Source organism: Pelobates fuscus, chromosome 5 (assembly GCF_036172605.1).
Source record: "Pelobates fuscus isolate aPelFus1 chromosome 5, aPelFus1.pri, whole genome shotgun sequence".
Classification (NCBI taxonomy): Eukaryota; Metazoa; Chordata; class Amphibia; order Anura; family Pelobatidae; genus Pelobates; species Pelobates fuscus.
The window spans coordinates 64,790,179-64,815,849 of record NC_086321.1 but is presented as its reverse complement, the minus strand read 5'-3'; the positions used below and the strand labels follow the sequence as shown (position 1 = coordinate 64,815,849).

Sequence of the window (25,671 nt, the reverse complement as noted above, 5' to 3'; positions counted from 1 at the left end):
TTTGAAGACAGAAACATCTCTGTCTGGTTCTGAATAAACAGATTTTCACACTGAGATTGTTAGGGCAATGAAAAATATGCAGGTGAGCATTAATAGCATGTGTACTAAGATTTTATGGACATATTGCGGTAAGTTCATTTAGGAATAGTGTTCTAGCTTAATATAGCACAAGTTACGATCTCAATATGACGTTGACCAATCATGAATGACTGCTTTACCTTTTGGGATTCAATTTTAAAGTCACAGGAATGATTCATTAATAGAACACTACCGTATATAAAAATATCATAATAGACCATAACCTAAAATGCCTTGTAACAGAGATGTAGCTTCATCGACAAATAGAGGGGACTAGAATTGTGAAGTCACATACGTGATTTCCTGACCAGTCAGTTTGAAGATGATGAACATCATCAAACTATACAATCTCCTTGTCTCCTGCCTCTAATAAACAAAGACATAATAAGAACTTGGAGCACACATACTTCTAAGAATGCATTCATTTGTTTCTGCACCCGATTCACAAATCTCCACTGGATAACGAGGCTGTGGAAGAAATTCACGGAAATTCAATTAACTTGTCTGTCACAGAAGTGGCTGGTTGTACTTCTGCACCTACTACATCATTAACAGATCCACAAACATTAGAACCGCAGGATTTGTGTAATATATCAATATGCATAAAGTGGCAACACACTCCGCAGCACTATACAAGAAACCTTCACGAAGTACAACGTACATATAAAACAACATTAAAATCAAATCAGTCACATAACTTATAACGTACCACAGTAATGATATATATACGATCACGTTATAGTTGCTTGAAGAAATGTGTTAAATAATTGCGTGAGGTATTAAAAAGAATACAACACAATTAGATAGCTTTCATGGTCTATTGGTAACTGTATTAATAACTTTTTGACCAAAATGTAAAGAACATAATGAATGGTCTCACTCCCCATCTATGCTATGTAATCTTCTGGTGCTCCCTGTCCTTCTACGTTCATAGAAAGGCAGAAGACCAAAAATATTGGGAACAATCTGTAATATTGCAGACTTTTCCATTCCTGCCGAAAGTCCTTACATTTTTGGTCATGGGGATACAGGACTCCCACACCTACTAGGATTTAAAGCCTCTCCCACTGCATTTCCTACAATCCCCAACCATTTCAGGCGTAGCAACTAACTGAGCGTCTACATTTAGGATGAGGCTTTAGCATAATAAACTAGATCAAACACTTAAATTTGCAGATCTCATTAGAATCAAGTATCATGCAGTCTTAAACCGGGGAACCAGGTATAAATAAACATTTAGACATACTCTATGTATTCTCTTTTGTTGTCATTCGTCACAACCATTTCTGACCCATTTGGCTTCAGATCCACCTGGTAAGTCTGAAAAACAAAATAATACGTAGGTTATTTCTGTTAACCATTTTTCTGAGATACTGTCCTAGAAGGTGGCATTTAAAAATGAATAACATCCTAGATTTGATATAGAACATGAGGAGGTTCTTCAGTGTGGACCTGGTGGTGCTGAGAAAAAAAAAATCACTGCTATAACAGCCCGAATACAGGTGACAGAGGACACCTCAGCCATAGCCCAAAGAGAGATGGGCGCTGCCAAACAACAAGCGCTACTTCAGGCCTTTCAGCAGACACTGACATATGGCTTGGATGGCCTGGATGACTACAGGAGATATAAAAATCTCAATGTCAGGGCATAGCTTAGTCCATGGGAGACCACGAGATACTGCCACTATCCTACCCCAGCGACAAGCAAAAGCCACAGACATTAAAAGCTGTTATTGCCTACCTAAAACTGCTAAAGTCCCAGCAGGTGGTTCCTAGGGGTGTAATGATTCCCTTCCAATCGCTCAAATATAAGAAATAGGAGATGGAAGAATTGCGGACACAGACACTCCTGCAACTTGATTCATCAAGCTTAACATTCCCACAGGATCTCTGCAGGTCAACACTGGACTTGCACCTATCATTCCAACCGGTAATGAACAGGCTTTGGGCAGTGTATATCATATCACTGGGGGCCAGCTCACACTCTTTCAGCCACTAAAGATGGGAATACCTACAAACTCCCCTCAATCACTATCATGACTCTTCTTGCAATCCTTGGGGCTACCACCAGTGCCTGGCACTGCTGCAGAGCCCCCGCCGACATGGAACATCTCAGCGATAGACCCTTTTGTCCCTCGTCAACTCACGGATTCGGGATGATGAAAACCTACAGTAAGGGCTAGGACTGCTCATTCCTCAGGTCTTTTTCTTTTGTAAGTTTATATTTTTATTTATCCTTCTTGGTCTCCCTGTGGACTTGATTATAGCCTTACTACAAGTTTTTTTTTTAATCGTTTTTAATTGCACTTCTAGGCTGCATAGTCAGCTTAGCACAGTTTATATTTGGTCAAGCAATGTAGCTAGCTTTACTGCCCCTCAGCACAGGGTAACAGGGCATTACCTACAGCATGCCTTAGTTTTAACTTTTACTAATTATGTTAAAGGGAACAAGTTATTATTATGCTTCATTTCTCGAATACTTAATGTTCTAGTTACAATATTGGATATTCCCACGGTTTTATTTCACCACTTCTAAAAACACAAACATGGGCACTGTCTGTCATATGTGATCTCTGTGCACGACTTGTCATACCAATGTCTTTTCTTTCATTGTTATTGTTTCTGTACAATTTTGTATGCCCACAAAAATAAAGAATACATTTTTTTTTTTTAAATTAAAAAAAAAACACAAAGCATAGCCAGATTTCGAAAGAAACTTAACATTGCTTGAAATTTTTTTTTTTTAAATATCAGCTCTTGCTGCTTTCTTTTGCTAAGCTGACGGCAGGTACATGTGCTAGAGTCACTTCAAGACAGACTTGCCATTCGACACAGTTACATGAAATAAGCTTTTTGCATCTGGAAGATGATCACATTTTTTTGGAAAAACCTCCACTTTATCTCAGGTCTGGTAACAGATTCCCATTTGTTTGAATCCTTCCTATTACGCTGACATCTTTGGAGCAAAAACTTCAAATACACTGTCTGCAATCTTAATGGCTTGCTTGGACGATAGAATGAAGGGATGGAAAAAAATATTACATTTTAACTTAACTTACCTGGCCAAAATTTTCTTCATCTATACAAAACATGAGGTCCAGCTCAGTCGGGTCATTTTCTAAGATCCATTTTAAAGAATTATAGTATTCGCTATCCTGTCAAAATACAAAAAAGAGCAACGCATTACATACAACATTTTCTCCTGCAGGATAATAGGACATTTAAATTCCGACTATAAAATCCAAATTCTTGTTAAAGATAATCTCAGACATGGTAAAGCAATTTTTAAGTGCACCTTATGTGTACGTAGGATATGGTGGCACATTGTAGGTAAAAACATTTGACTGACACATTGCATTAAACAAATCACTAGTAAATGCAAAGATTACACACAATACTTCTCAAGTAATACTGGCATTCCGCTACAAATACTGTGCATGATTGGAGCTCACAGTTACCCAGACAGTGACTGCATGCACTGTTTTAGTGTTTTTTGTTTTACAACTATATCATTGGATGTCCGCATTGATCTCCATGCATGGTTCTTGGAATGAGTGGGGCAGGTCCATGCTAAGGAATGTAAGAATGCCTGGGTGAACTCCGTGTGTACAGCATGGAGCTAGAACCGTTATAGACACATATTGACAGTTGAATGGCCATGCTTCTAAATGAAAATTTTAATTTACAGTGTCTACCTTTAGACAAGAATATTGCCTCTATCACCTTTGACATACATAATATGTAGGAGGATTAAGCTGCCACTATTGAGCCAAAATACCATAATCTGTTTGATGTGATAAAACTGAACTGGTGAACAGTCAGTAAAGTGAAGTAGATTGTGATTATTCATTATATCCTCTAAATACTGCATCACCAAATTGTGACAGGCAGTATTTTAAATGAAAAACAAACCTTTTATTTATTAATATATAATTTTAACAGTGACATATTCCTTGCTGTGACAGTTGCATGCGAATTGGCATGTCATGAACAGCGGATGGCACCTGTGCGACTGATCTTAATTTTCAATAGTGTTCTCCGATAGGATGGAGATACAAAAAAAAACAAAAAAAAACAAAAAAACAACATAATACAAAACCCAATACACCACAGCGACAATTTCAAGAACAAGCCGTGATCTTGACGTATAATGTAGGTTTTCAACTTAAATGTGTCACCTGAATGTGACATTCCAGTTTCTGCAGCCCAATAAATACCTCTTATTAACTTTATACAGGCACAGAATCCTCCTAGATTTAATCGATAACTTGATCCAATCTCGCAAAAAACAACAAGTAATGACATGCCCATAATAGGCACTTGATGTTTATTTAATACAGAAATTGTGCTGTACTAACACCTGCTCAATGATGACATTGCTTGTGTATGCAATATATCAGTATTACTTAATCAATGTAAGACTTGTACCATAAAACTGAAGATCAATACAAACAAACCTAATTAGAAATATCCTGAAACCTATAAAACCTCCCAGGTTGCACGCATAGGGTGACATTTTCTTTAAAAAAAAATAAAATAATATTTTGATCCCAGTTTTTAGCTTGGTGTTCCCATTTTCTAGAAGCTTTGAACATCTTATGTGTATGAGTTTTACAGAACTCAACAGCAATAATACCTGCTGTAATAAGCGGTATGTGTATCCTAGGGCTATACAATAGCAAAAAAACTAAGAAATCAATGTGTAGCGTGTAGGAGCTCTCAGCAGTAACAGCACACAAGGTATTATTTTCCAACGTAGCACTTTTAATAATAAAAGTTTACTTTTACTTAATAAATTCTTCTACATCAAAATATATGACTTCAAAACTACACATTTACTACACTGAAATGTAAATACAACATATGTCTTGGCCTTCCTATGTACTTACAATTTTATGCAAAAATATATTATCCTGGGGGTTCATTGTCTAAAGAGCACATGGACAAACCAGAGATATCGATCAAGTCTGTAATCTCCGCTAGTAAACCCAATCTACTGCAGCTTGAGGCTGTGCTCTAAAACCAATTCACACAGGTAGAATAGTGGATAGCTCTTAAACTCTTCCTTAACACTGACAAAACTGTTACAACGATCTTTGGAACTGTACCTAAATTATGTAAACTACAAAATCAACAACTGTGTATCAGAACAAATTCAAATAGCACACTGGCCACAGTCTGTTCTTTCATATATCTAGGTATGTTGCTAGATCCCAATCTATCCTTTGGCCTTCACATTGAAAAAATATTTTCAAAACTTTACCCAAAACGAGGTGCCCTGTGAGAAACAAATCCTGTCTAAGCCCTACAGTAAGTAAACAGATAATGCAACAAATGCTAATGCCGATCATTGATTATAGGGATGTAGTGTATGCACCCTACAATTAATTCTGTCGCTGTCTACTAGAATGTAATTACGTGACCCACCACTGTGACATGTTAAAAGAGCTAAAATGGCTATCGCTGGAATCCCGACGCACTCTTCATCTTTCCAGCCTTGTGCATAAGAGCATTTTTGGGAAGCTCCCACACTACCTGAGTAGAATGCTCTCCCTGGTTGTTCCCACCTCCTATACCCTCCGATCCAGTACTAGAACAATATTTAGCATACCGCAATACAAAAAAGAAAGTGTCTCGATCCTTAATTTCCTACCACAATTATGGAATAACGTCAGGGACACAGTCAAATCTAAAATATTTTAAGAGATCTATGTCAATATTCCTCAGCACAGAATGCACCTGTTATGGTTGAATATATTTATTACCTATTATGTGTTAATATATCCTAATGTAACAATGCAATGTTTTGGGGACCCAGGACATACTTGAAAATGATAGAAATCTCAATGTATCCATCCTGGTAAAATATTTTATAAATAAATAAATGTCATTGTTAACTTCATATATTCTCATTTCACTTACGTACCACAGACTCCATGTCTTTCAATGTGATTTGTTTCCCCAACATCATCTTGTAAAAAGGTCTAATGAAGAAACCTAAAGCAATACACGTTAGAATTAAAGTATGTAATATACATAAAGAGATATAGGTTTTAAAAATACTGTAACTGTTGAAATATATTCTGGAAAAAACAAAAATGGAATTTGTACAACTACAAGTTGTTTTAAAAATTACTTAGTTTGTGAAGAATATTAAAAAGAAAATTTTAGAAAAAAATGCACAGAATAAATATTAATTATTATTCTTTTAGGGATCCAAAGGGTACAATTGTTTAAAAATAAATAAATCAGCTTGCAGTGTGCAAATTAATGATGATCCATATTTACATATTTTCCAGAATACTTAATCTAATGCTAAGTGTCATGGAAACCTTAATCTGATAATTGCGCAACCAATGCCATAAACAATAAATGAATATGTTGCACCCAGATGAGGAACAGAGAGCGAGAGATACTTGTTCAGCAAAGAGGTTGCAAATAATGAATAAGAAGAATGACTGTATACTAGATGGATATACTGATAGACTTCCTTTCACGATCAGATTAAAGGATTACGTCTAGCGTTGTTGTTGAGCTACATCAAACTGATTGCATTATCAAACAAGACACAGCACACTGCTGGATAGAATCAAGGAGAATGTAAACAGACCTCTTTCATATAGATCAGGGGTTCCCAATTAATTTTTTCCTGTGGAACCCTCTTACATAGTGTATCAACATGTATCAACGTCATGCTCCGGCATTACTGCTGTGAGCGTGAGGGAGCTGAGCAGGGAGATCACGGTCCACTGCTCCCTCGCCGCCTGCGACCATTTGGTTTTTTATACATTTTGTCAGAACCCCAGGGTTCCGCGGAACACCAATTGGGAAACGCTGATATACCGGTAGATTAATGAAGTGTGCCGGGAAGATGCTAAACACTTAGAGCAGTGTTGGGGATGATGATACACAATAACATTGTGAGTGGGATGATGAAACTGTGTTGAGAATTTCAAACAAAATCACATGTACATTGGACTTGGAAAAGTATATTCCACAAATAGATGTATGGATTCTGGATTATGACCTTTCTTGACCTCAACATTAGTATTTAACACACATTTTAAAGAGAACTGGATTAATAGAGTTATTTAATTTCCCATGTGCAGGTTTGCATATTTCATCTCATTTTTTTTTTTTAAGCCAGTTCCTTGATCAGTGTCAGTGTGGTGAAGTGAATGTCTACAGATTATCTTGTAGGACGGCAGACCCCTTTCATAAAACAAGGTCATTAATTGGTGTAATAACTAAAGATGGTCTTTCTGGAACATCTTTGAAATACTTACCGTCTAGTAATTTCCCATGGAACACTGCAAGGCCTGCAATGCGGCCAATAAATGTGAAGTAGGAAAGGTGGTCTTCATTGCAGAGACCTGAATTGGGGTTTATCTGAAGGGTATAATTGTCCCTGCGGAAAAAAAGAAAATTGGTGTAGGAAGACATAGCTTTCAGACTTCTAAATACAATAAAATGTACAATAAAATGTAATGCAGATAATGTTTTCCTAAACTATTGATCGCCATCCATGGCATCCAAGTTTTTTTTTTTTAAACCTTTATGGAATGCTTAGCAATTTGCATGGTAAGTCATCACTCCCCAAAAACATGTATTTAAATGTAATACATATACTTTTAAAGTTTGTATTCAAACATTTATTTGTACTTATCTTGTTTAAAGGCATACTATAGTCATCAAAACAACTTTACCCTAACGAAGGAGTTTGTGTATAGATCATGCCTCTGCAGTCTCACTGCTCAATTATCTGCCATTTAGGAGTTAAATCACTGTTTATGCAGACCTAGGCACACCTCCCTGCATGTGACTTACACAGCGTTCCTAAACACTTCCTGTAAGGAGTCATCTAATGCTTACACTTCCCTTATTGCAAATTGTGTTTAATTTAAAATGTATTGTTTCCTGCTCTGTTAATAGATTGATAGACCCAGCTGAAGCCTCCTGTGTGTGACTAAAGTTCAATTTACAGAGCAGGATACAAAAAATGTCAAAGTAAGTTACATTTGATTAAAAATAAAACATTTTTTTTATGCAGGCTGTCAGTCACAGCCAGGGGAGGTTTGGGTAGGGCTGCACAAACAGAAACACAAATGATTTAACTCCTAAATGGCAGAAAATTGAGCAGTTAAACTTCAGAAGAATGATCTATACATCAAACTGCTTCATTAAGCTAAAATAGTTCTGGTGACAATAGTATCCCTTTAAATAAACTGCCTGCAAATTTGAAACCGGGGCTTCTAGGAACTTTGCAAAAAGATGTAACCTTTCAAAATGTGCAAGTCTTTCATTTTAGGACCTTCGATACCAATGCATTTTGTATACAATGTGTTTTGAAGAAACTACAATACATTACAATATTATAAATCTATTTATTTAATTTTTTTTTTTATACAACACATTTTTAACTTTAATCTTTCAGATTTTCACTGTTTTTTTTTTTTTTAAATGCCAATATCTTGTATCCCTTTCAAAATTGTATTACATCAGCCAAACATTACCAGACTACTTTCATATGGAATATCTGTCAAATCTAAAGATTACCAGAGATGTCCAAACTATCTGCAGAGGAAGCTTTCTCAACAATGCCCCAGGTTTGGTTCTACTAATTAGAACATATTTATCTTTTTGAATCTATTGAGAAAGGTCCAATCAGGACAAAAGTATTTAAGATTTACTTTTAACCAACCTTTCATTAATACATCTGATTCATTAAACACTGCAAAAAGAACATACAGAGACAAATAATTTACTTCATACTACATTATTTTCATCAGTGATACAATATGACCAAATACATTGGGCATAGCACCTATGCAAATATTTATTGTAGATCCAAGATAATTCTTAAATGTTATGTTATATATCATATATATTGATCGATATTAGTGATCTAAACGGTGAACTTACGTTGCGGAGTATTCGAAGAGGCCATAATAAGGATTAAACATTTCTTTGGACAAAAGGAAGAACCATTCTCTGGCCACTCCACCGTAATCGAGCCCTTTCTCGGACTCAAATTCAATCCACAGCCTTGCCTTAAGGACATCAGGCCTTTTTACAGACATAATCCTCCGGTACGATTCTTCAAAAATGCTGTTTCGATGAAGTTTCATTTCAAACCGGTTGGGTATGTCCGCCTTAAGAAAGAATTAAAGAACATTATTATTGATTAGTTATCAAGTGTTAACTAATTGTGGATAAAAAAATATTATCATGCAACACAATGGTAATAATTGTACCATTTAACTTGGTTAATTAAACACCAGAGGTTTCCACACCAGGTTTTAAACACAGTTTAGAGTAGGAACAATAACTAACAAATGTCCCCTCTTGCTCCTAATCATTCATTCAACATATTTAATCTAAATTAAAAATAAACACTACGTTAAGAAAACCGCGTTCAAAAGCCATTAAACTAATTAAATAATAAACCTCCAGTGATTTTCAAAATATGTGCAAAGTTCAAAAGCTATTCTATAAAATATACATAATTCACTTCATTTTTATTTAATGGTTTATGTTGGATACAAAGACTTCACATTTCCCTTTCTACATTTACTTACTATTTTCTCATATCCACAGCAGTGACATTTGTTAGGTTTCTAATTAGGATTGTTTTTTATATCCTAATGACAAGCCGAGAATGCTTGGCAGGATAATTATGTTAATTATTTTGCACAGACAACATTCGATGACATTTATCAATTTCAAATACAGTCAACAAAAGAACACAAATTATCTCAAACTTATTGCTTGGGGAGCTGCAGTAACATTCCAGACAGAATTATCTGTAAGAAGCAGAACTGCAATTGGGGTTACGTTTAACATATTTACCTATAACGTATAATGTAGTGTTTTCGTTAGCAGTCAGATACGTTGGGCCCTGTGGACATCGTTAAAACTAAAACCCTACACAGAGGTATTCACCAGTAGGCAATTTTTTTGAAAAATGGCCAGGAAATGGAGCATTTAAAGCCACAATAGACCAGCTACAAAAGTAGCAAATTTGGCCCAATATTTGCAATTCACAGGTCAATTTCTAATGCCATTTTAATTAATAACCCTGTGTCATCTCTGACCCAGCTACCCGAGTGGTGTAAGATTGCAATCTGCCCACAGGACATCTTCATGTTAGGACAGGTTATTCTGAAGATGTGCTCACGTAAAGCATCAATTCTAACATTAAGGTAGATCATTTCTACTGCTAATGCTTTAGTATTGTGTCAATAACTGTTGCACGTATTGATGCACAGAGGAGGAGTTGTATTTAATTCAGCGTTAAGTCATGAAGTTGTCCTAAGTCAGAAGACATCTTGCATGTTCACTGCAAGAATCCGAATTTCAACCCTCCTAGAAATCAAAAAGCAAATCATTGACAAAGATGATGACTGGATAGAATTTCTTTAAATTGAATTTGGTAGGGAATTTTTCAGGTCAAGGAGAAGAACGGCTCCAATATTGTTATTGGAGGTTTCTGAACTAATGTCTGTAATTGCTCCAATTTTTAGACAGAAAGGTCTGTGTATAAAAACCCTTGAAGTAATCACAATGGAACCCAACAGAATCAAGTCTAGCACTTGACTACATAGACTTTATACCATGCCCATAGTAATAAATAGTATTTATAAAGATTAAGTCTAGGGCAACGTTCTAGAGGTTCTCAAACAGCTAAGCACACTGCGTGGGTTGTGACCCTCAGAGAGCTTCTTCCTCAAATGTAAAGTTTATTTCTGTTGCCAATAAACACAGGAAGGTTTAAATTTAATTAATGTCAGAAGAGAGCATAGCGAAAACATCAATGTCAATGTGGCCTAAGGGAAAACCGTACGCAAAGGACCCTGAATATAATAAATGCCAAGTTATGAACAACTTGTAATGTTTACATTTATCAAAACCGAATAGAAACGCTAAACTGTACAGAGCTTGTGTTAACTTTTTATTAGAATATGACACTAATCTTTTTCAAAATAACTAAATGAGCAATCTAAGCACCAGGACCGTAGCATTCTGCAGCGATTATGTTGCCAGCAGGAAGCAGTGATTATGTTGCCGTCCAATATTTCTATGTCCAATATAACTTCTCAATAAGTAATATATCAAGCAAGGGAACCCTTGGTTCTTGTAAAATTTACATAATCGCTGGCAATTGGTTTGCTGTGGTACTAGGGCATGCTTAGAGTGCCCCTTTAAATATAGCTGCAGCGAACAACCCACCCACCACTCATCACATGCAGAATTTATATTATATAGTGATCAAAATTAAAGTTCTCATTCATTCTGAACTACATATTAAAAATACACTTGTTGGGCACGCGTTTAAAGTATATGTTAAGCACCCAGAGTGCCAGGACTGGATAAGAAATATCATCCCTCTTGTTTCTACAGAAAATGCATCAAACAAATTTAGAGATAGCTTTATTTTACTCTTAAATGCGATCTAAGAGTAAACTTATTTTTTGATAAATTAGTTTAACGAAAAAATCTCCAGAATTCATAAAAAAAGCTTCTGAAAAGTATTAAGACAGTAGTTTGGTGTTTAACAGTTGATGAGGTAATAGCGAATTGTTATTACTCTTTAGTGACTATCTCATCTATTCCACCTCTTCACACCCAATATGATAAAAAAAAAATCATGAAGGAGAGGTGAAGACAATTATCAGTAATCTAAGGTTAACTAGATAACAAAAAGTTGGAACAAACATGGATTCAAAATCTACGTTACTTACGGGTTTCTTCAATTTCTTCCTAAAGTAGTCATATTTCTGCTTGAATTCTCTTGAGTATGGAACGGCCTGAAAAACAATTAGAACAATGTAAAAATTTAGCTCATAGATAGTTACAAGGCAATATCATTATACTCAATCACATTACTGATGGTATAGACGTCAATGTGTTTTGATGAAGCAGAGGGTTACAAACTTGCTTATACTAAAACAAAATAAGAGCATTTAGAATAAACAGGAACATTCCATTTGTGATCATGAATAAAATATGATAATATAACACTTTATAGGTAGCAAAGTTTATCAGAAGGATAACATCACATCAAGATCAAGTGTTCCGTCTTATTGGAATGTAATTGGCTAATAATACCCTGTTCTATATTTTCTGATAGTTTGTGAAGCCCCTATAATAAAACTGATGTCTGAACAGAATGGCAATAGTCATGTATGCATTATTGATTAGTATTTTATTTCATCCTTCCAGTATGCACCGTCTACTAGGATTTAACAATTATTAGATTAGTTTAGATGTGTGATGTGTTTAAATGGCAGGCAATTCTCAAATATTCATTCCATTTCAGAGTTTTCTACCTTAAAGAATGGTGCAAAACATACATCATATTAATGGTTTCATTTGAGTCCAAAATTTACATAAATTCGCCTGCTTCCTAGCAACATACATTGCTCTCGTGACTGATTAAATATGGATCTTCGAGGCATTCAAATCATATTCCTAACCAACCATACGAAAGGTTTAAAAGATAATTAGAACACGAAGCATGAAAAGATTGGAGAATGGGTTATGGTTTTACAAACAGTCCCTCGATCTATTCTGTGTACTAAAAGGTTATGAATTCTCCCTTTCATGCAGAAAAACCTATTGAAATGGTAAAATCGCTGGAGAATCAACAATGACTCATTTATTGGATATTACTGAAGATTGGAAGAAAACAGTTGGTTTATAAACCCGTTAATGATGTTGGAGCATACTACAAAGTCCTACATAAAGTGGTCTTTAATGCATTTAGAGCGGCATAAAACACTGTCTACTTAGAGATTGTGGTGTGAGCAGGATTAAATCCCTGCTCACACCACTAATGGATACCTGTGACTCCCTTAATGTACTAGGGCAAATTTTAACGGCCCCAAACTTTTTGATGAGCTGCTTGCACAGAGCCCTTTAACTCATTCATAAAAAGTGATCGTGCTCAGCTGTGGTTTTTATGGCATTGGGGAGAACCTACAGGGCCTGGATAGACCCCGGTAGGGTCTCCCAGCCTGCCCCCAGCTGCCCCGCACCAATCTCTATACAATCGGCAGGGACCAGGGCTCTATTCAAAATTACCCTAAGTGCCATTCTGAAAAGGGCCAATAGATGGTGGCAACATACCACCATCTACTGAATAGAGTAAAACCCATTTTGAATATCAGAATTGATATTAGCAGGGGATTACCTCAGGGTTAGGGTTTGCATTAGTGTTAGGTTAGGGTTAGGATAAGGAAAGGGCTAATGCTGGTTGTGGGTTAATGCTGTTTCAGGGTTAAGGATTGTGTAGGGTTGAAATTAAGGGTATGATTAATGTAGGCATACAGTTAGTGTAAGCATTGGCTAAGGGTTATGGTTGATATAGCATTAGTGTGGGGGTTTGGAATAGAATTATTGTTAACTATCAAAATTTAATTTATATCCTAAACATATATTACAATCAGAACTTATAACAATATTTAACAATCAGAACTTATATTTTAATCTATTTTGAGTTCTTTTTAATTAGTTGCACTGATGTGTAAAAATTATTACACTGAGAACACTTCCTGTCAGTCCGGCCAGGTACAGGAAACAGAAGCTCCTGTACTGTGGTCCGCTCCGCCCTGCCACGCTACAAAGAGAGGTAGGAGGCACACTGGGGAGAGGAGCAGACCACTAAGGGGGGGAAGGAGGGGAGGGAAGTGGAGTGGACAGCTAAGGAGGGGGAAAGAGAGGAACACTAAGGGACAGGGGAGGAAAGGGAAAAGGAACACTAGGGGGGAAAGGGGTGACACCATTAAAAGAGAGGGAAGGGAGGGGAGAGAAACACTAAGAGGGGGTGGGAGGAACATAAAGGGAGATGGGGGACACTAAAAGACAGGTAAGGGTGGGGGGGAGAGGAACACTAAGGGACAGTGGAGGGAACGGAAAATGAACACTAAAGGGGATGGGGGGACCACTAAAAGAGAGGGAAGGGAAAAGAACACTAAAGGGGATTGGGGCACTAAGTTAAGGGGGAGAGGAACACTAAGGAATAGGGGAGGGAGGGGAGAGGAGCACTAAGGGACAGGAAGGGGAAGGAAAAACTAAGGGACAGGAAGGGGAAGGAAAAACTAAGGGACAGGGAGGTGACCACTAAGGGACATTCAGGGGAGAGGAACACTAAGGGACATGGAGTGAAGAGTGACACACAGGGGGGCCTGAGTGGGACTGGGGATGCAAAAGACACACAAAAGGGCCTGGGGTGGATATACAAAGGAGCTAGAGAAGAGGAAAAGGAGACACAGAGAGGCTGGGGGGAGATAAATGGGCTGGAGGTGAAAGAGAATCACACAAAGGAGCTGGTAACAGTAAAAGACACAAAGGGGCTGGGTGAGAAGGAGACACACAAAGGGGCTGGGTGAGAAGGAGACACACAAAGGGGCTGGGTGAGAAGGAGACACACAAAGGGGCTGGGTGAGAAGGAGACACACAAAGGGGCTGGGTGAGAAGGAGACACACAAAGGGGCTGGGTGAGAAGGAGACACACAAAGGGGCTGGGTGAGAAGGAGACACACAAAGGGGCTGGGTGAGAAGGAGACACACAAAGGGGCTGGGTGAGAAGGAGACACACAAAGGGGCTGGGTGAGGAGGAGACACACAAAGGGGCTGGGTGAGAAGGAGACACACAAAGGGGCTGGGTGAGAAGGACCCACACAAAGGGGCTGGGTGAGAAGGACCCACACAAAGGGGCTGGGTGAGAAGGACCCACACAAAGGGGCTGGGTGAGAAGGACACACAAAGGGGCTGGGTGAGAAGGACACACACAAAGGGGCTGGGTGAGAAGGACACACACAAAGGGGCTGGGTGAGAAGGACACACAAAAAGGGGCTGGGTGAGAAGGACACACACAAAGGGGCTGGGTGAGAAGGACCCACACAAAGGGGCTGGGTGAGAAGGACCCACACAAAGGGGCTGGGTGAGAAGGACCCACACAAAGGGGCTGGGTGAGAAGGACACACAAAGGGGCTGGGTGAGAAGGACACACACAAAGGGGCTGGGTGAGAAGGACACACACAAAGGGGCTGGGTGAGAAGGACACACAAAAAGGGGCTGGGTGAGAAGGACACACACAAAGGGGCTGGGGGAGTAAGACACAAAGAGATACACAAGGGAGGTGTAAGACACACAATGGGGAACAATAGGGGATAAGATACACTAAATGGGGTAAGACATTTAAAAAATGGGATAAGAAACAAAAGGTGGGTTAACAGGCACACAGGTGCCAAAATAATCTCTGTCTGTGTACCCAAAAATCCTTGCACTGGCCATGGGCCCCAGCAATGTGAGGTTTTGTTTGGGCAGTCGCCTAACTTGCCTAATTATAGAGCTGCTGCTGTTCTGTATAACCTCAGGCATTGAAGCTTTGATATTGTGCTCAGCCCAGACCAAAAAATAAGTCCGCAAACCATGCCCTCAATTCAATAATTTTGGATAAGCTTTTCAAATGATCTGAATCTGTTGGAAACGCCTTTTAAATGATTTATCTAAACAAATCCTCAAACATTAATGGTGCTTTCTACTGATAAATCATTTGAAATGTACAGCACTCAAATCATTGTTCACCCGAATATAATTCACCATTATGCTGATAGCAAATATAACCAATATCTGGCCAACTACTTGTTCCTATTAGATCTGTCTAGATCCATTGCAAATATAGGCTCTCCCTGCATACACTTCAGGGTGTAATCTCTTGTCATTGCTGCGGTCCATATGTTTTACCCCTATGTATATCTGAACAAGTATCCACAAGAATAGGTGCTTGCTGACAGAACCCTTGAAGGTAGTGCTACACAAATAAAGTTGTTTTTTCCCCTCTATTAATTAAGACCTACAAGTGTCCACTTTTCTTTGAATATATTTCAAGCTATATATTTGTTCCAGCGTGGTGCACCAAGGTATTAAAATGTATGATTCTCCTACATGCAATGGGATAACAGTGAGAGCCCTCATATCTACATTTGAAATAGAATATATAGTTTATTTGTATCACTTAAAAAGCATACAGCCAAACCACAAAAAGATTATGTCTATCATAAAAAGTATGGGCAATCAAACATCTGAACACCTTTACTGTTACAGAACACTGCATAAACTGTTATTAAAAAAAAAATTAATACCCGTCTCTATGAATATAGGATGCTGGCAGATTGTCACTAGAAATGCAGTTACCAAATATCTGAGATGCAAAAGTTATCTATCACTGTTCTGGGCTACTCCACGCCTTTAAAGGAAGGATCACATAACACGCTGAATAATAAACACAGTAAAGTAAATCCTATATGAGGGCTCCACATATACCACAGTTCTGCCCTTCCAAAAAAGAAGGCTGATATGGTGTCTTCTAATCATAGATGAGATCTGTTAGGAGGGTTTGGGTGGCATATATTTTACCACTGCAATGTAATCTCCAGTACCAGGCAACCCTGGGCACCATTTGGGAATTGGGGGACTGTGTATATGATTAAAAGTCCTGTCAATTTAAACGGTTTAGAATAGATTTGGAAAATATATTTTTTGTTTCATGTTCAATTAGTCAAAAAAAAAAAAATCTTTTAGAAATGTATCATAAAAAAAACATTTGAGTGGGTAGACTTTAGATTCAGTACATAAAGTATCTTTACAAGCAGATATGTCATTTTAACAGTAATAATTCCAGTGACACAGTTTAACAGGTTTGTTGCTTGTTTTGTTTTTATTGGCAGCCCATGTCTACATCGCAAACAGGGCCGGATTTTCCTATAGGCTAACTAGGCTTTAGCCTAATGCCTCAAGATCAAGAGGGGCCTACATTCAAATTGTTAGCAAAATGAAAATTACACTATTCTAAAAACAGTGAACACTAAAACACTGAACCGAAAATAAGGAGAAATTCTACGCATATGATATGACCAGTGGCGTACTAAGGGGGGGCGGTCCACCCCGGGTGCCACTTACTAGATGGGGTGCCCGGGGCAGACTGCAATGTCCCTCCTGCCGCGATCGCCAAAACCGGCGGTCTGCAGCTCCTCAATGTGCAGAGCTGCAGACCATGGATCTCGCGTGCACTGCCCAATCAGAGCGTTGCCGCGGGTTACCACGGCAACGCTCTGATTGGGTCTCGCGAGATCCATGGTCTGCAGCAGCTCTGCGGAGCTGCAGACCGGAAATGAGGCCCACCGGACCACCAGGGACCCCACTGGACCACCAGGCAGCCCCCACTGGACCACCAGGGATTTAAGGTAATTTTTTTAGTCACCCCCCTCTCCTCATCACCCCCCTCCCTCTCACAATCACCCCCCCTCACCTCATCACCCCCCTCCCTCTCACAATCATCCCCCCCTCCTCATCTCGACTTTTTTTTAATTTATTATCCGTGCCACATTTTTTTATAAAGGTTAGTACCAATCACAACATGTTTCATTTAACATATTGATATATATCACAGTAATTATGTATTTTATTGTCTCTCATGTAATTTACAAACTTAAAAATGGGAGGTGAAAGGGCCTCATAAGTGGAATAGCCTAGCGCCTCTTTTCATCTAAATCCGGCCCTGATCGCAAACCACTGCTTACAGGTCAACCTTACAAGTTGGCAGAAAAGAAAACAATTTATACGCCAGAGTTCGTTACTAATATTGACTAAGGATGTGATCAGTAAAATAACCTTTTAGTGTCACAGCGGACAGCGGTGCAATGCCCTGTTCTATTGTGAGGCAACGAAAATGATATAAACAGATAATGCTTAAATTGTGTGTGTGTGTGGGGGGGGGGGGGGGGGGGCGTTGGTCTTCAAGCTTCCAAACTACAGCTATCAGTTCAACACTAGCATCTCTCTGTAAGCTCTCACCAACCACTGGCATATCTCTGCAAGTTCCCAGTCTACTGCTGTCACCTCACTGCAAGCTCCCAGACGACTGCTAGCATCTGTCAGCAAGCTACCAGTTGACTAATGGTATCTCTCTGCAAGCCACACGAGACCACTGAGATCTATCTGCAAACCTCTAGACCACTGCTAGCATCTCTCTGCACGGCTAATATTAACATTTCCTAAGAAGCTCACACTACTGCATCTCTCTGCAAGGATATAGCTATATATCTCAAAGTTTTTTTTTTGGTTTTTTTTACAAAATAAGCCACACATACTTTATATAATATCTATATGTACCGGTGCTAAAAATGTCCACTTGCCACTAGCCCTTGGTGAGTGAAAATGTAGCCGTGATGAGTAGAAAGTTTTTCACAGATCGCCAGGCTTACTTCAGTGGCAAGTACGTTTTGAAGCCTGATTATATATATATATATATATATATATATATATATATATATATATATATATATTTTTTTTTTTTTTTTTCATGTGAACACAATCGGCTGAAATAAAGTACACTGGGTAAGGCTGTTGACAAAAATGTCCATAAATATTATAAATTCTAGATGTATTTTTGTTGGTTTTAACTTTTGTGATTCCATGGAATGATATGGGGTTAACTGACAATAACTTCCCACCTGCTAGTGAGAACAATAGCATTTGCTACATTAAAACCTTGGTATATATACTTACAGGGCCAGTTATGGCTGGGTTCTGTAACCGGGGGTCCTCCCACTGGGTTAGTTTACTGTCTGAAATAAAAGTGCACACAAATATATATGTATTACAAAGCAATGTGTAATCAACATTTCGTTTTTCAACATTAAAGACTAGAACATACAGAACCACGCAAACTAGCTCTCTCCAACAAAATTAGGGTCACCACATTTCCTTTCTCCAACACAAAGATACAGGTTTTCAAGTGTTTTTGATGCCAAAATATATCTAGTGGACAATGTAAACGAGAAATGCTGACTTTTGAATTACAAGGCAATTACTGAGAAATAAAGTCCACTCTTAAACAACAACGGGAGATGCAGAGGGGGAGAGCCAATTGTAACTCCAAATATATATCCACTCTATCTTTAAATAATTTAAAGAGGTGGCTTTGTTACACTGTAAATGAAGGGTGTCCAAAGGGTAAATTCACAGCTGTTTCAGAACTACAAGTTCCATGATGATGTCCCCTTGAAGAAGACTCTTGGGATTTATCTTTTGGATACTAATGAAAAGCAATGCATTATTTTTACCATGGCGAATGGGCAAACATGTTAATATGACCCAAATAACCAAGAGATGACTATTGTAAAAGGTCTGAATGTGTAGCTTTCAAGAATTATTACTCCATATGCCTCTTGTTTACAAAGAACTGCATTAACAGGAACTTGTCTCCACCGTGTTTGCCCTCTGCTGTTCCAGAGCTGAGGTCACTAAATCCTAGTCCTCATACAGAACAGATTCTTAGATTTTTTTTGTATTTAATATTTATTCATTTTTAAGACTTTGCAGTGCCAGGCTTTTTTTGTTGCTGCCAACTTTCAATGCTACATATGGTCAAAACGGGAGTCTTAATTACAAGACTATATTTTTGGAGACACAATTTTATCTGATTTTCTGTGTTTTTAGTAGCCTGTTATGCAATCTACTTTAGTAAGTACAAGTTTGTGTTGAACATAATGATTTACTGGAGGGACATTTTATTTTTACATCGCAGTTGGCAAGTTGTCCTTCCCTGACCCCTTAATTTTAATAATGCCTGTATACACAAACAGGCTTTAAGAAGCACAGCCGTCACAAAAATATTTTTATTTCAGGCCTGACGAATGTCTCCCTCAAACACCATCGGATCTGGACATGAGACACATCCTATGGATATAAGAGATGGTCCTTGTCAGTTTTGGGACTTGTGGTGACTCTAATAAAACCCTTGATACTTCAAAGTGTGAAGATTTTACAGACATTTTACTTAACATACAAAACAATCCATCCATCCACAGTTTGCTATTCTGTTTTAAAGGTGCAGCATTCATTAAAACATGTGCATGATTAATCTTAAAATGGGAAAACCATGCCTTAATTTGAGTAAAAGAAAAAAACATTAAGAATTGCTTAAGTATATCTATTTGGGATTAGAATGGAAGTGATAATAGAATAGTGTGACCACACCATCACATTAACAGGCCAATAATTTAATTAAGTTTGAAGAAGTATATATGACAGTCTCATATCTGCCTTTTCATTTCACATTAAAATATGTGACAATTCACAATTATTATTTTTCTGCCTTTTGGGACATAAAAACATTGTTTTATTGTATTAACACTCACTGCTACTCAGAATATTATATGCCTAGAACGGGGTTCTATGTTTTTATAAAATAACAGCTGGTATTTCTTTTTGCTAAATTTGCAAACTCTCTTTCTAGCGTGCTTGGGGGCCTTTGTAATGGTCTCGTTAAGATTGGAATACTGGAAATTTATCAAGAAACCCGACAGCTGACAAAACCATTTCTCACTTCAGTCTGGACCATTGCGTTAACTATGTCTCTTGACTGATGATGTATGAGAACATCCTCCAAGAAGCTTAAGTTGTTGGGTTTTTTTTTCTGAGCAATTCTAGCACTTCACTAATTTTACTTTTGTGTACATGCTACTAGCTGGTCAGGTCATTATAAATTATATACTGCTTATTAAAATGTCACTATATTGAAACAGAAAATCAGAAGGTGCCATTTAGAACGGATGCATTAAATGGTAAAAACTAATGGATTGTAGAAGGCCTTTCTACTGGCCACATCCAAAGCACCTTATAGTTCAAATTAAAGTTTAGAAACACTGAAGATAAAACGGTCTAATTAAAAATGTGCGTTAAGTCTCTTTTTAAGTATTTCCACAAATGGAGTACATTTGTGCAGTGGTGGGAGTTAGGTCAACATAGTTGAACCATCATAGCTTAAAGTTCAGCCAAATGTTGTTAAGTGGACTATTAAACAGGAAACTGCTTTGCAATTAACTGTAACAACTATTGGCAAACTTTGTAGTAATTATATCATAAACGAAGGAAGGAGTATCGGACCAATGGCTTGTTCTACTTGTGCAAGTCTTACAAAGTCAAATAAAATGTTCTATACCGACACCTGTTTATAAATAGATTTTTTGTGTTTTAATTACGACATAATTAGTCACATTTTGACTGACTGAGTTTATCTTGCTTAACAGATCAGTAGCAAATCAATATAAATATGTTACACTTTGTTGGCTTATTTTTCATCCTTGTCAAAAGTAAATTATAATCCAGATGTGGACTCACACCTCACTCACTAATTTTATAGAAAATATGAGTTTTTCACTTGGGGTTCTATGTGTCTCATGGAGTGGTTCCGTTGCTCTCATTACAGATCTGTACTGACCTTATGGGTGGTACCAGCCCAATATGCTAACACAGTGTCTTTTTATAATGGAACCAGCAAGTTAAACATGATAGATATGTTCCAGAGAAGGTATCATTTCCCAGAGAGATACATTAATCAATGGTTGTCCATTGTATGTTTATCCTTTATAGGTGGAACTTCTCTATAATTTGATTTCCCTAGCTGGAATTCAGAAAGAGTACCAAATGATTAATTGGAAGGAAACAGTTGATTTGTGCAGATTTTTTTTTTGAATTGTTCTTTTAATTGTTTATCACAACACAGAAAGGGTTGTATTAATGTGTAGATCTAAATGAAACATGCTTTGAGCAGAAAATAAAGTCAGAGTTGCTATATAACCACTTCAAACATTTCCATGCAGTAGGATATAATTTACTTGCCATATTCTAAAGCATTGTCAACTACTAGAATGGCAAACATTACATTTTCACTTTTTAATCTTTTCTTTTTTACATTTTTAACGTTTATTAAGTTTAGTACATTTAATGAAATTTATTTTTATGATGTGTATTGATTTTGTTGGTCTTTTTTTTTTCTTTTCTTTTTTACAAAATCTAATGTTTTTATCTGGCTGAGAAGCCATGTTGGGTCAGTCTCAAATTGCCTTGCCTGCTGCTCTTATTGTCAGGGGTTCCCTGTTGTGTCTAAAGTGTTTTCTTTTTTTTTTTCTTCCTAAAAACAGCTTATACACAACTGGGTAATAACTAAATCCTGGAGTGTTAGGGGGTACTTGAGGACTGGGTTGGGAACCACGGCTATATGGGAAACTGCAGGAGCTGATCATAAGTAGAGTCTGACCCAACATGGCTAAATCAGCTAGATTAAAAAAAAATATGACACTTTCTCCCCCCCCTCCCCCCAAAAAAAAAAACATCATTTAAAAATAATATCAGTTTTCATTAAATGGAATAAACTTTTTTTTAAGAAAGTGAAAGTCTGATGAAGGTTGTCCTTTAGGCGCGCGCGGTCCTATGGTTTACTGCCACTACTGTCCCTATGTCCAAAAGCATCTGGGAACCACACTCACTGCATTGTCTTTCCATGTTCCTCTAGTATGTTAAAGGGCATGTTGCAGCATTCATATAGTGACCATAGCTTTCCCTGATCTATTGGTTGCAAAATGCATAGTACATTCTGCAGTCTAATGTGGAGGTTAGAGGGACGACGACAGGGCAACTATTGTAATGTATTTTCTTGCTGACCTAAGGTGATAAGCATATTATCCATGTGATACCTTATCACTGCAGATTTCCCATCATGACATGCATAGAACCCATGCAATGCTCTATCTAGATAACTGGAGAAATGGCGTAAAACCTTTAGAAGAGTAACCGGATGAAGCCCTCTGATCTTAATTTTTGTATGGCAACCAGTCAACTAAAAAGGCTGGTGGGATGAATCAAGATGCAATTAAAAGAACCCATAGAATTTTATGGTAGGCTGGGAAACCTTGCAATAGTTTCTGGCTCGTGGGTTGCTAGTTGAAACAAAGCTCACAGAATTTATTGCTTGTGACTATAACAACTTTCTGAACTTATTTTCCATTGCTCCAGTGTGCTTAAAACTGCCAATGCAATTATTTTATTAATAAAAAAAATAGCATTTAGAATATGTAAACTAAATTATTTTAAATAAAAAGATAAAAAAAAACAAAAAAGAGATTAATGTTTCAAGTCAACACAAAGTTTCAAAGTCCAATCCAAAACATTATTTTGTGTGCATGTACAGTACCGTAGGGAGGTACTAAGTGTCCAGCACCAGTGTCTCCACACATCAATACTTGATTACCTAAATAAAGAATAAGATCACGCTGCTTTCATAACACTTTTGTGAGAAATGAGCTACCTTCGTATGGCTAAGGTATATTAGAATGAGTTCTGCTTCACTTACTGTGATCAATATAAAAGGTTCTCCCATCCAAATGGATTCTCTCCTCCCAACCGGGCTGCAAAATAAATATTTATTAGAATGCACTCCAAGCATGCAAACTAGTAATAGACATCCTTACGTGGGCTGGACACGCATCTACTTCTAGAACATGTAACATTTCAGATTAGTAAAAATACTGGTATGCTATTCAACTTTTTAAAAAGGTGTTACAGGGTACAAATAACTCCCTATTTCTTAAATGAACACCGGGCAGAGTGCAGACAGCTCAGACAGAAAAGTGCTGTTCTGCAGATAGCAAAACCTTCAGCTTTCCCTGTCATTGGAAATTCAAGAAATTCAAGAGCAGAACATGATGCAACAGGGCTTGGAACAAAACATTTTAGACTAAAACAAACATTAAATATCCCGATCAATAGTGTTTGACCATAGGATGTTTATGAACCCTTTATCTTAATCGACTAAAAAAAAAAATACATCTAATAAGGTATTATGTTAAAGTCATTGCTGTAAATGAGAACATGCCTGTGGCTTAAGCCTCCAGTTAGAACAATTGGCTAATGAAGGTCTGTGAAAAAAAGGATTTATATTTAATAAGCTCAATGAAACTTGCATGTTGGTGGAACTAAATATCATATATTACTGTACAATTGCCAGCTCCCGGTCAGCATAAAAGAATACATAACAAAAAGAAAGAAAACCAGCTGTGTTTCGGCACTACAATAACACAGTGTATAAGATTGTATCTAGGAGTAGGGACTCACAGGTAAAGGACCCAAGTCGTTCGGATTTAAAGAGGCTTTATGCCTCATATGTACTGGAAATTTCAGCCGTGGATCTTCCTACAAAGAAAACAAGAATATATTAACTTGAAAATATTAAAAAGTGTACAGATTTAATAGTTACAGTTTTAAAAATGCAAACATATCCTTAATAGACAATTGCAGCTCACATCTAAAAAGTGTCATCAGGGGTTGAATGGCTGTACTCTGTTAATGGGGCTGCTTGAGCAATGGGGTTGGAGTCAGCCGGAATGAGGGACGGGGAACTCTCAGAGAAGCAGTATCATCATAGGCCTTCACTGGCATTCTTACGGTTACCAAAGGAGAGCCAGTCCTACTGTCCACTCTCTGGTTCCTGTGATTGTATAACGGTGTCTGTGGTGTCATAACCTCCCTCAGTGTTTACATTAGACTGTTAGCCTTAGAAATGGCCACCTTTGCTGGAAATGACTGCCTGCCTCCTGGTACTCCAATGTATAGCCAGTGTCAGTTTGCCTTGATTTATTATATAAATATATGTGATAAAATATACATGGAAGCGAATCACTTGATGCATTGATGCACTTAAAGAAAGAAACTTTTAAAACGTCATCTTCCAAGAAGCATTACAAGAGATGAAAATAATACACAACCCGGGTTAGTCTTATTGTTAGAGAGGGGAAAAAGCATGCAACATGTTTATACATTAAACAGTAATTGTGGCGAATGAACAAAGGAACTACAAACTGTAAGTAAAACATTTCTCATTCCATTTTTTTCTGGATTTGCACTTTTGTTGCAAAATGTGCAATGCCCGTGGCAGATTCTTTATCATTCCACGTTCGAACAAACCCCATTGTCAGTAATGCGGTTTTTCTTTGAAAGGCTTATGTGTCCTGAGATATTATTGACCCTCTACATCACATAACCCATGTTAAGAGTTCTTAAAACTCTGCCTTTTTATATGGTGGTTAATGATGTGAACAGATTTAGAGAGTTATGTTTAAGCAAATAAATATTATAAATACCCATATACTTACCCATGCGATAACATATTAATTGACTGCTCATTTAAAAGGACGTTTCACATTGCTAACAAAAGAATTGGAAAGTAAACAAGATCGTTTTGTAATACGACAAATATGGCTGCCGGTTCAGGAGTATTTTGGGAAGCTACTATCCAAAGCAATGTGGCAGGAGAGGAATGACAAATAACAGCTAACCATTGGTAGCACACTGCATGAAAAACACCAGGCCTCCCCTTCTTCACCTTAAATATACAAGGAATCCTAGGAGACATTTCTTGCAAATTAATGGTAGCTGGAGTTGCATATTGATAATATATCACTGCTGCTTACTAATAACCTCAGTCCTAATGTGCTAAACTACCTACATAGAATACCCACTCTCCTCCAATACTTTCATTGTGCTTACACAGAGTTCATTACAGATTTAGTGTCATTTAAGGTAAAACAAGTTTGGGCAAACTGCAGGCTCACATAATAGTATTAAACCTCACATTCAGCTGAGCATGGTTTGTACAGCAGCCAGTCAACTACATCAGGGCCATAAATCACTGGGAAAATGGGGAGGATTAAGACTCGAGAAATGAAGAGGGTCATTCTATTGATATAA

General features: G+C 37.6%; 1 protein-coding gene across 11 annotated transcripts in view; it reads right to left on the bottom strand.

Annotated features, from left to right (window-relative positions):
- Positions 1-25,671, bottom strand: part of NEDD4L (NEDD4 like E3 ubiquitin protein ligase) — a 347,833-nt gene that overhangs the window by 8,429 nt on the left and 313,733 nt on the right. For 7 of the 11 annotated variants that reach the window (XM_063453944.1, XM_063453948.1, XM_063453943.1 and 4 more), the window contains 11 exons: positions 24,040-24,117; positions 23,279-23,333; positions 23,120-23,176; positions 18,652-18,710; positions 11,820-11,885; positions 9,001-9,230; positions 7,365-7,486; positions 6,005-6,075; positions 3,138-3,233; positions 1,325-1,398; positions 486-546 (listed from right to left, as the gene is read on the bottom strand). In XM_063453944.1, coding sequence (XP_063310014.1) covers positions 486-546; positions 1,325-1,398; positions 3,138-3,233; positions 6,005-6,075; positions 7,365-7,486; positions 9,001-9,230; positions 11,820-11,885; positions 18,652-18,710; positions 23,120-23,176; positions 23,279-23,333; positions 24,040-24,117 — 969 coding nt within the window. The remainder of the gene's footprint in view (positions 1-485; positions 547-1,324; positions 1,399-3,137; positions 3,234-6,004; positions 6,076-7,364; positions 7,487-9,000; positions 9,231-11,819; positions 11,886-18,651; positions 18,711-23,119; positions 23,177-23,278; positions 23,334-24,039; positions 24,118-25,671) is intronic. The other 4 variants (XM_063453945.1, XM_063453946.1, XM_063453939.1 and 1 more) reach the window with 1 other exon arrangement.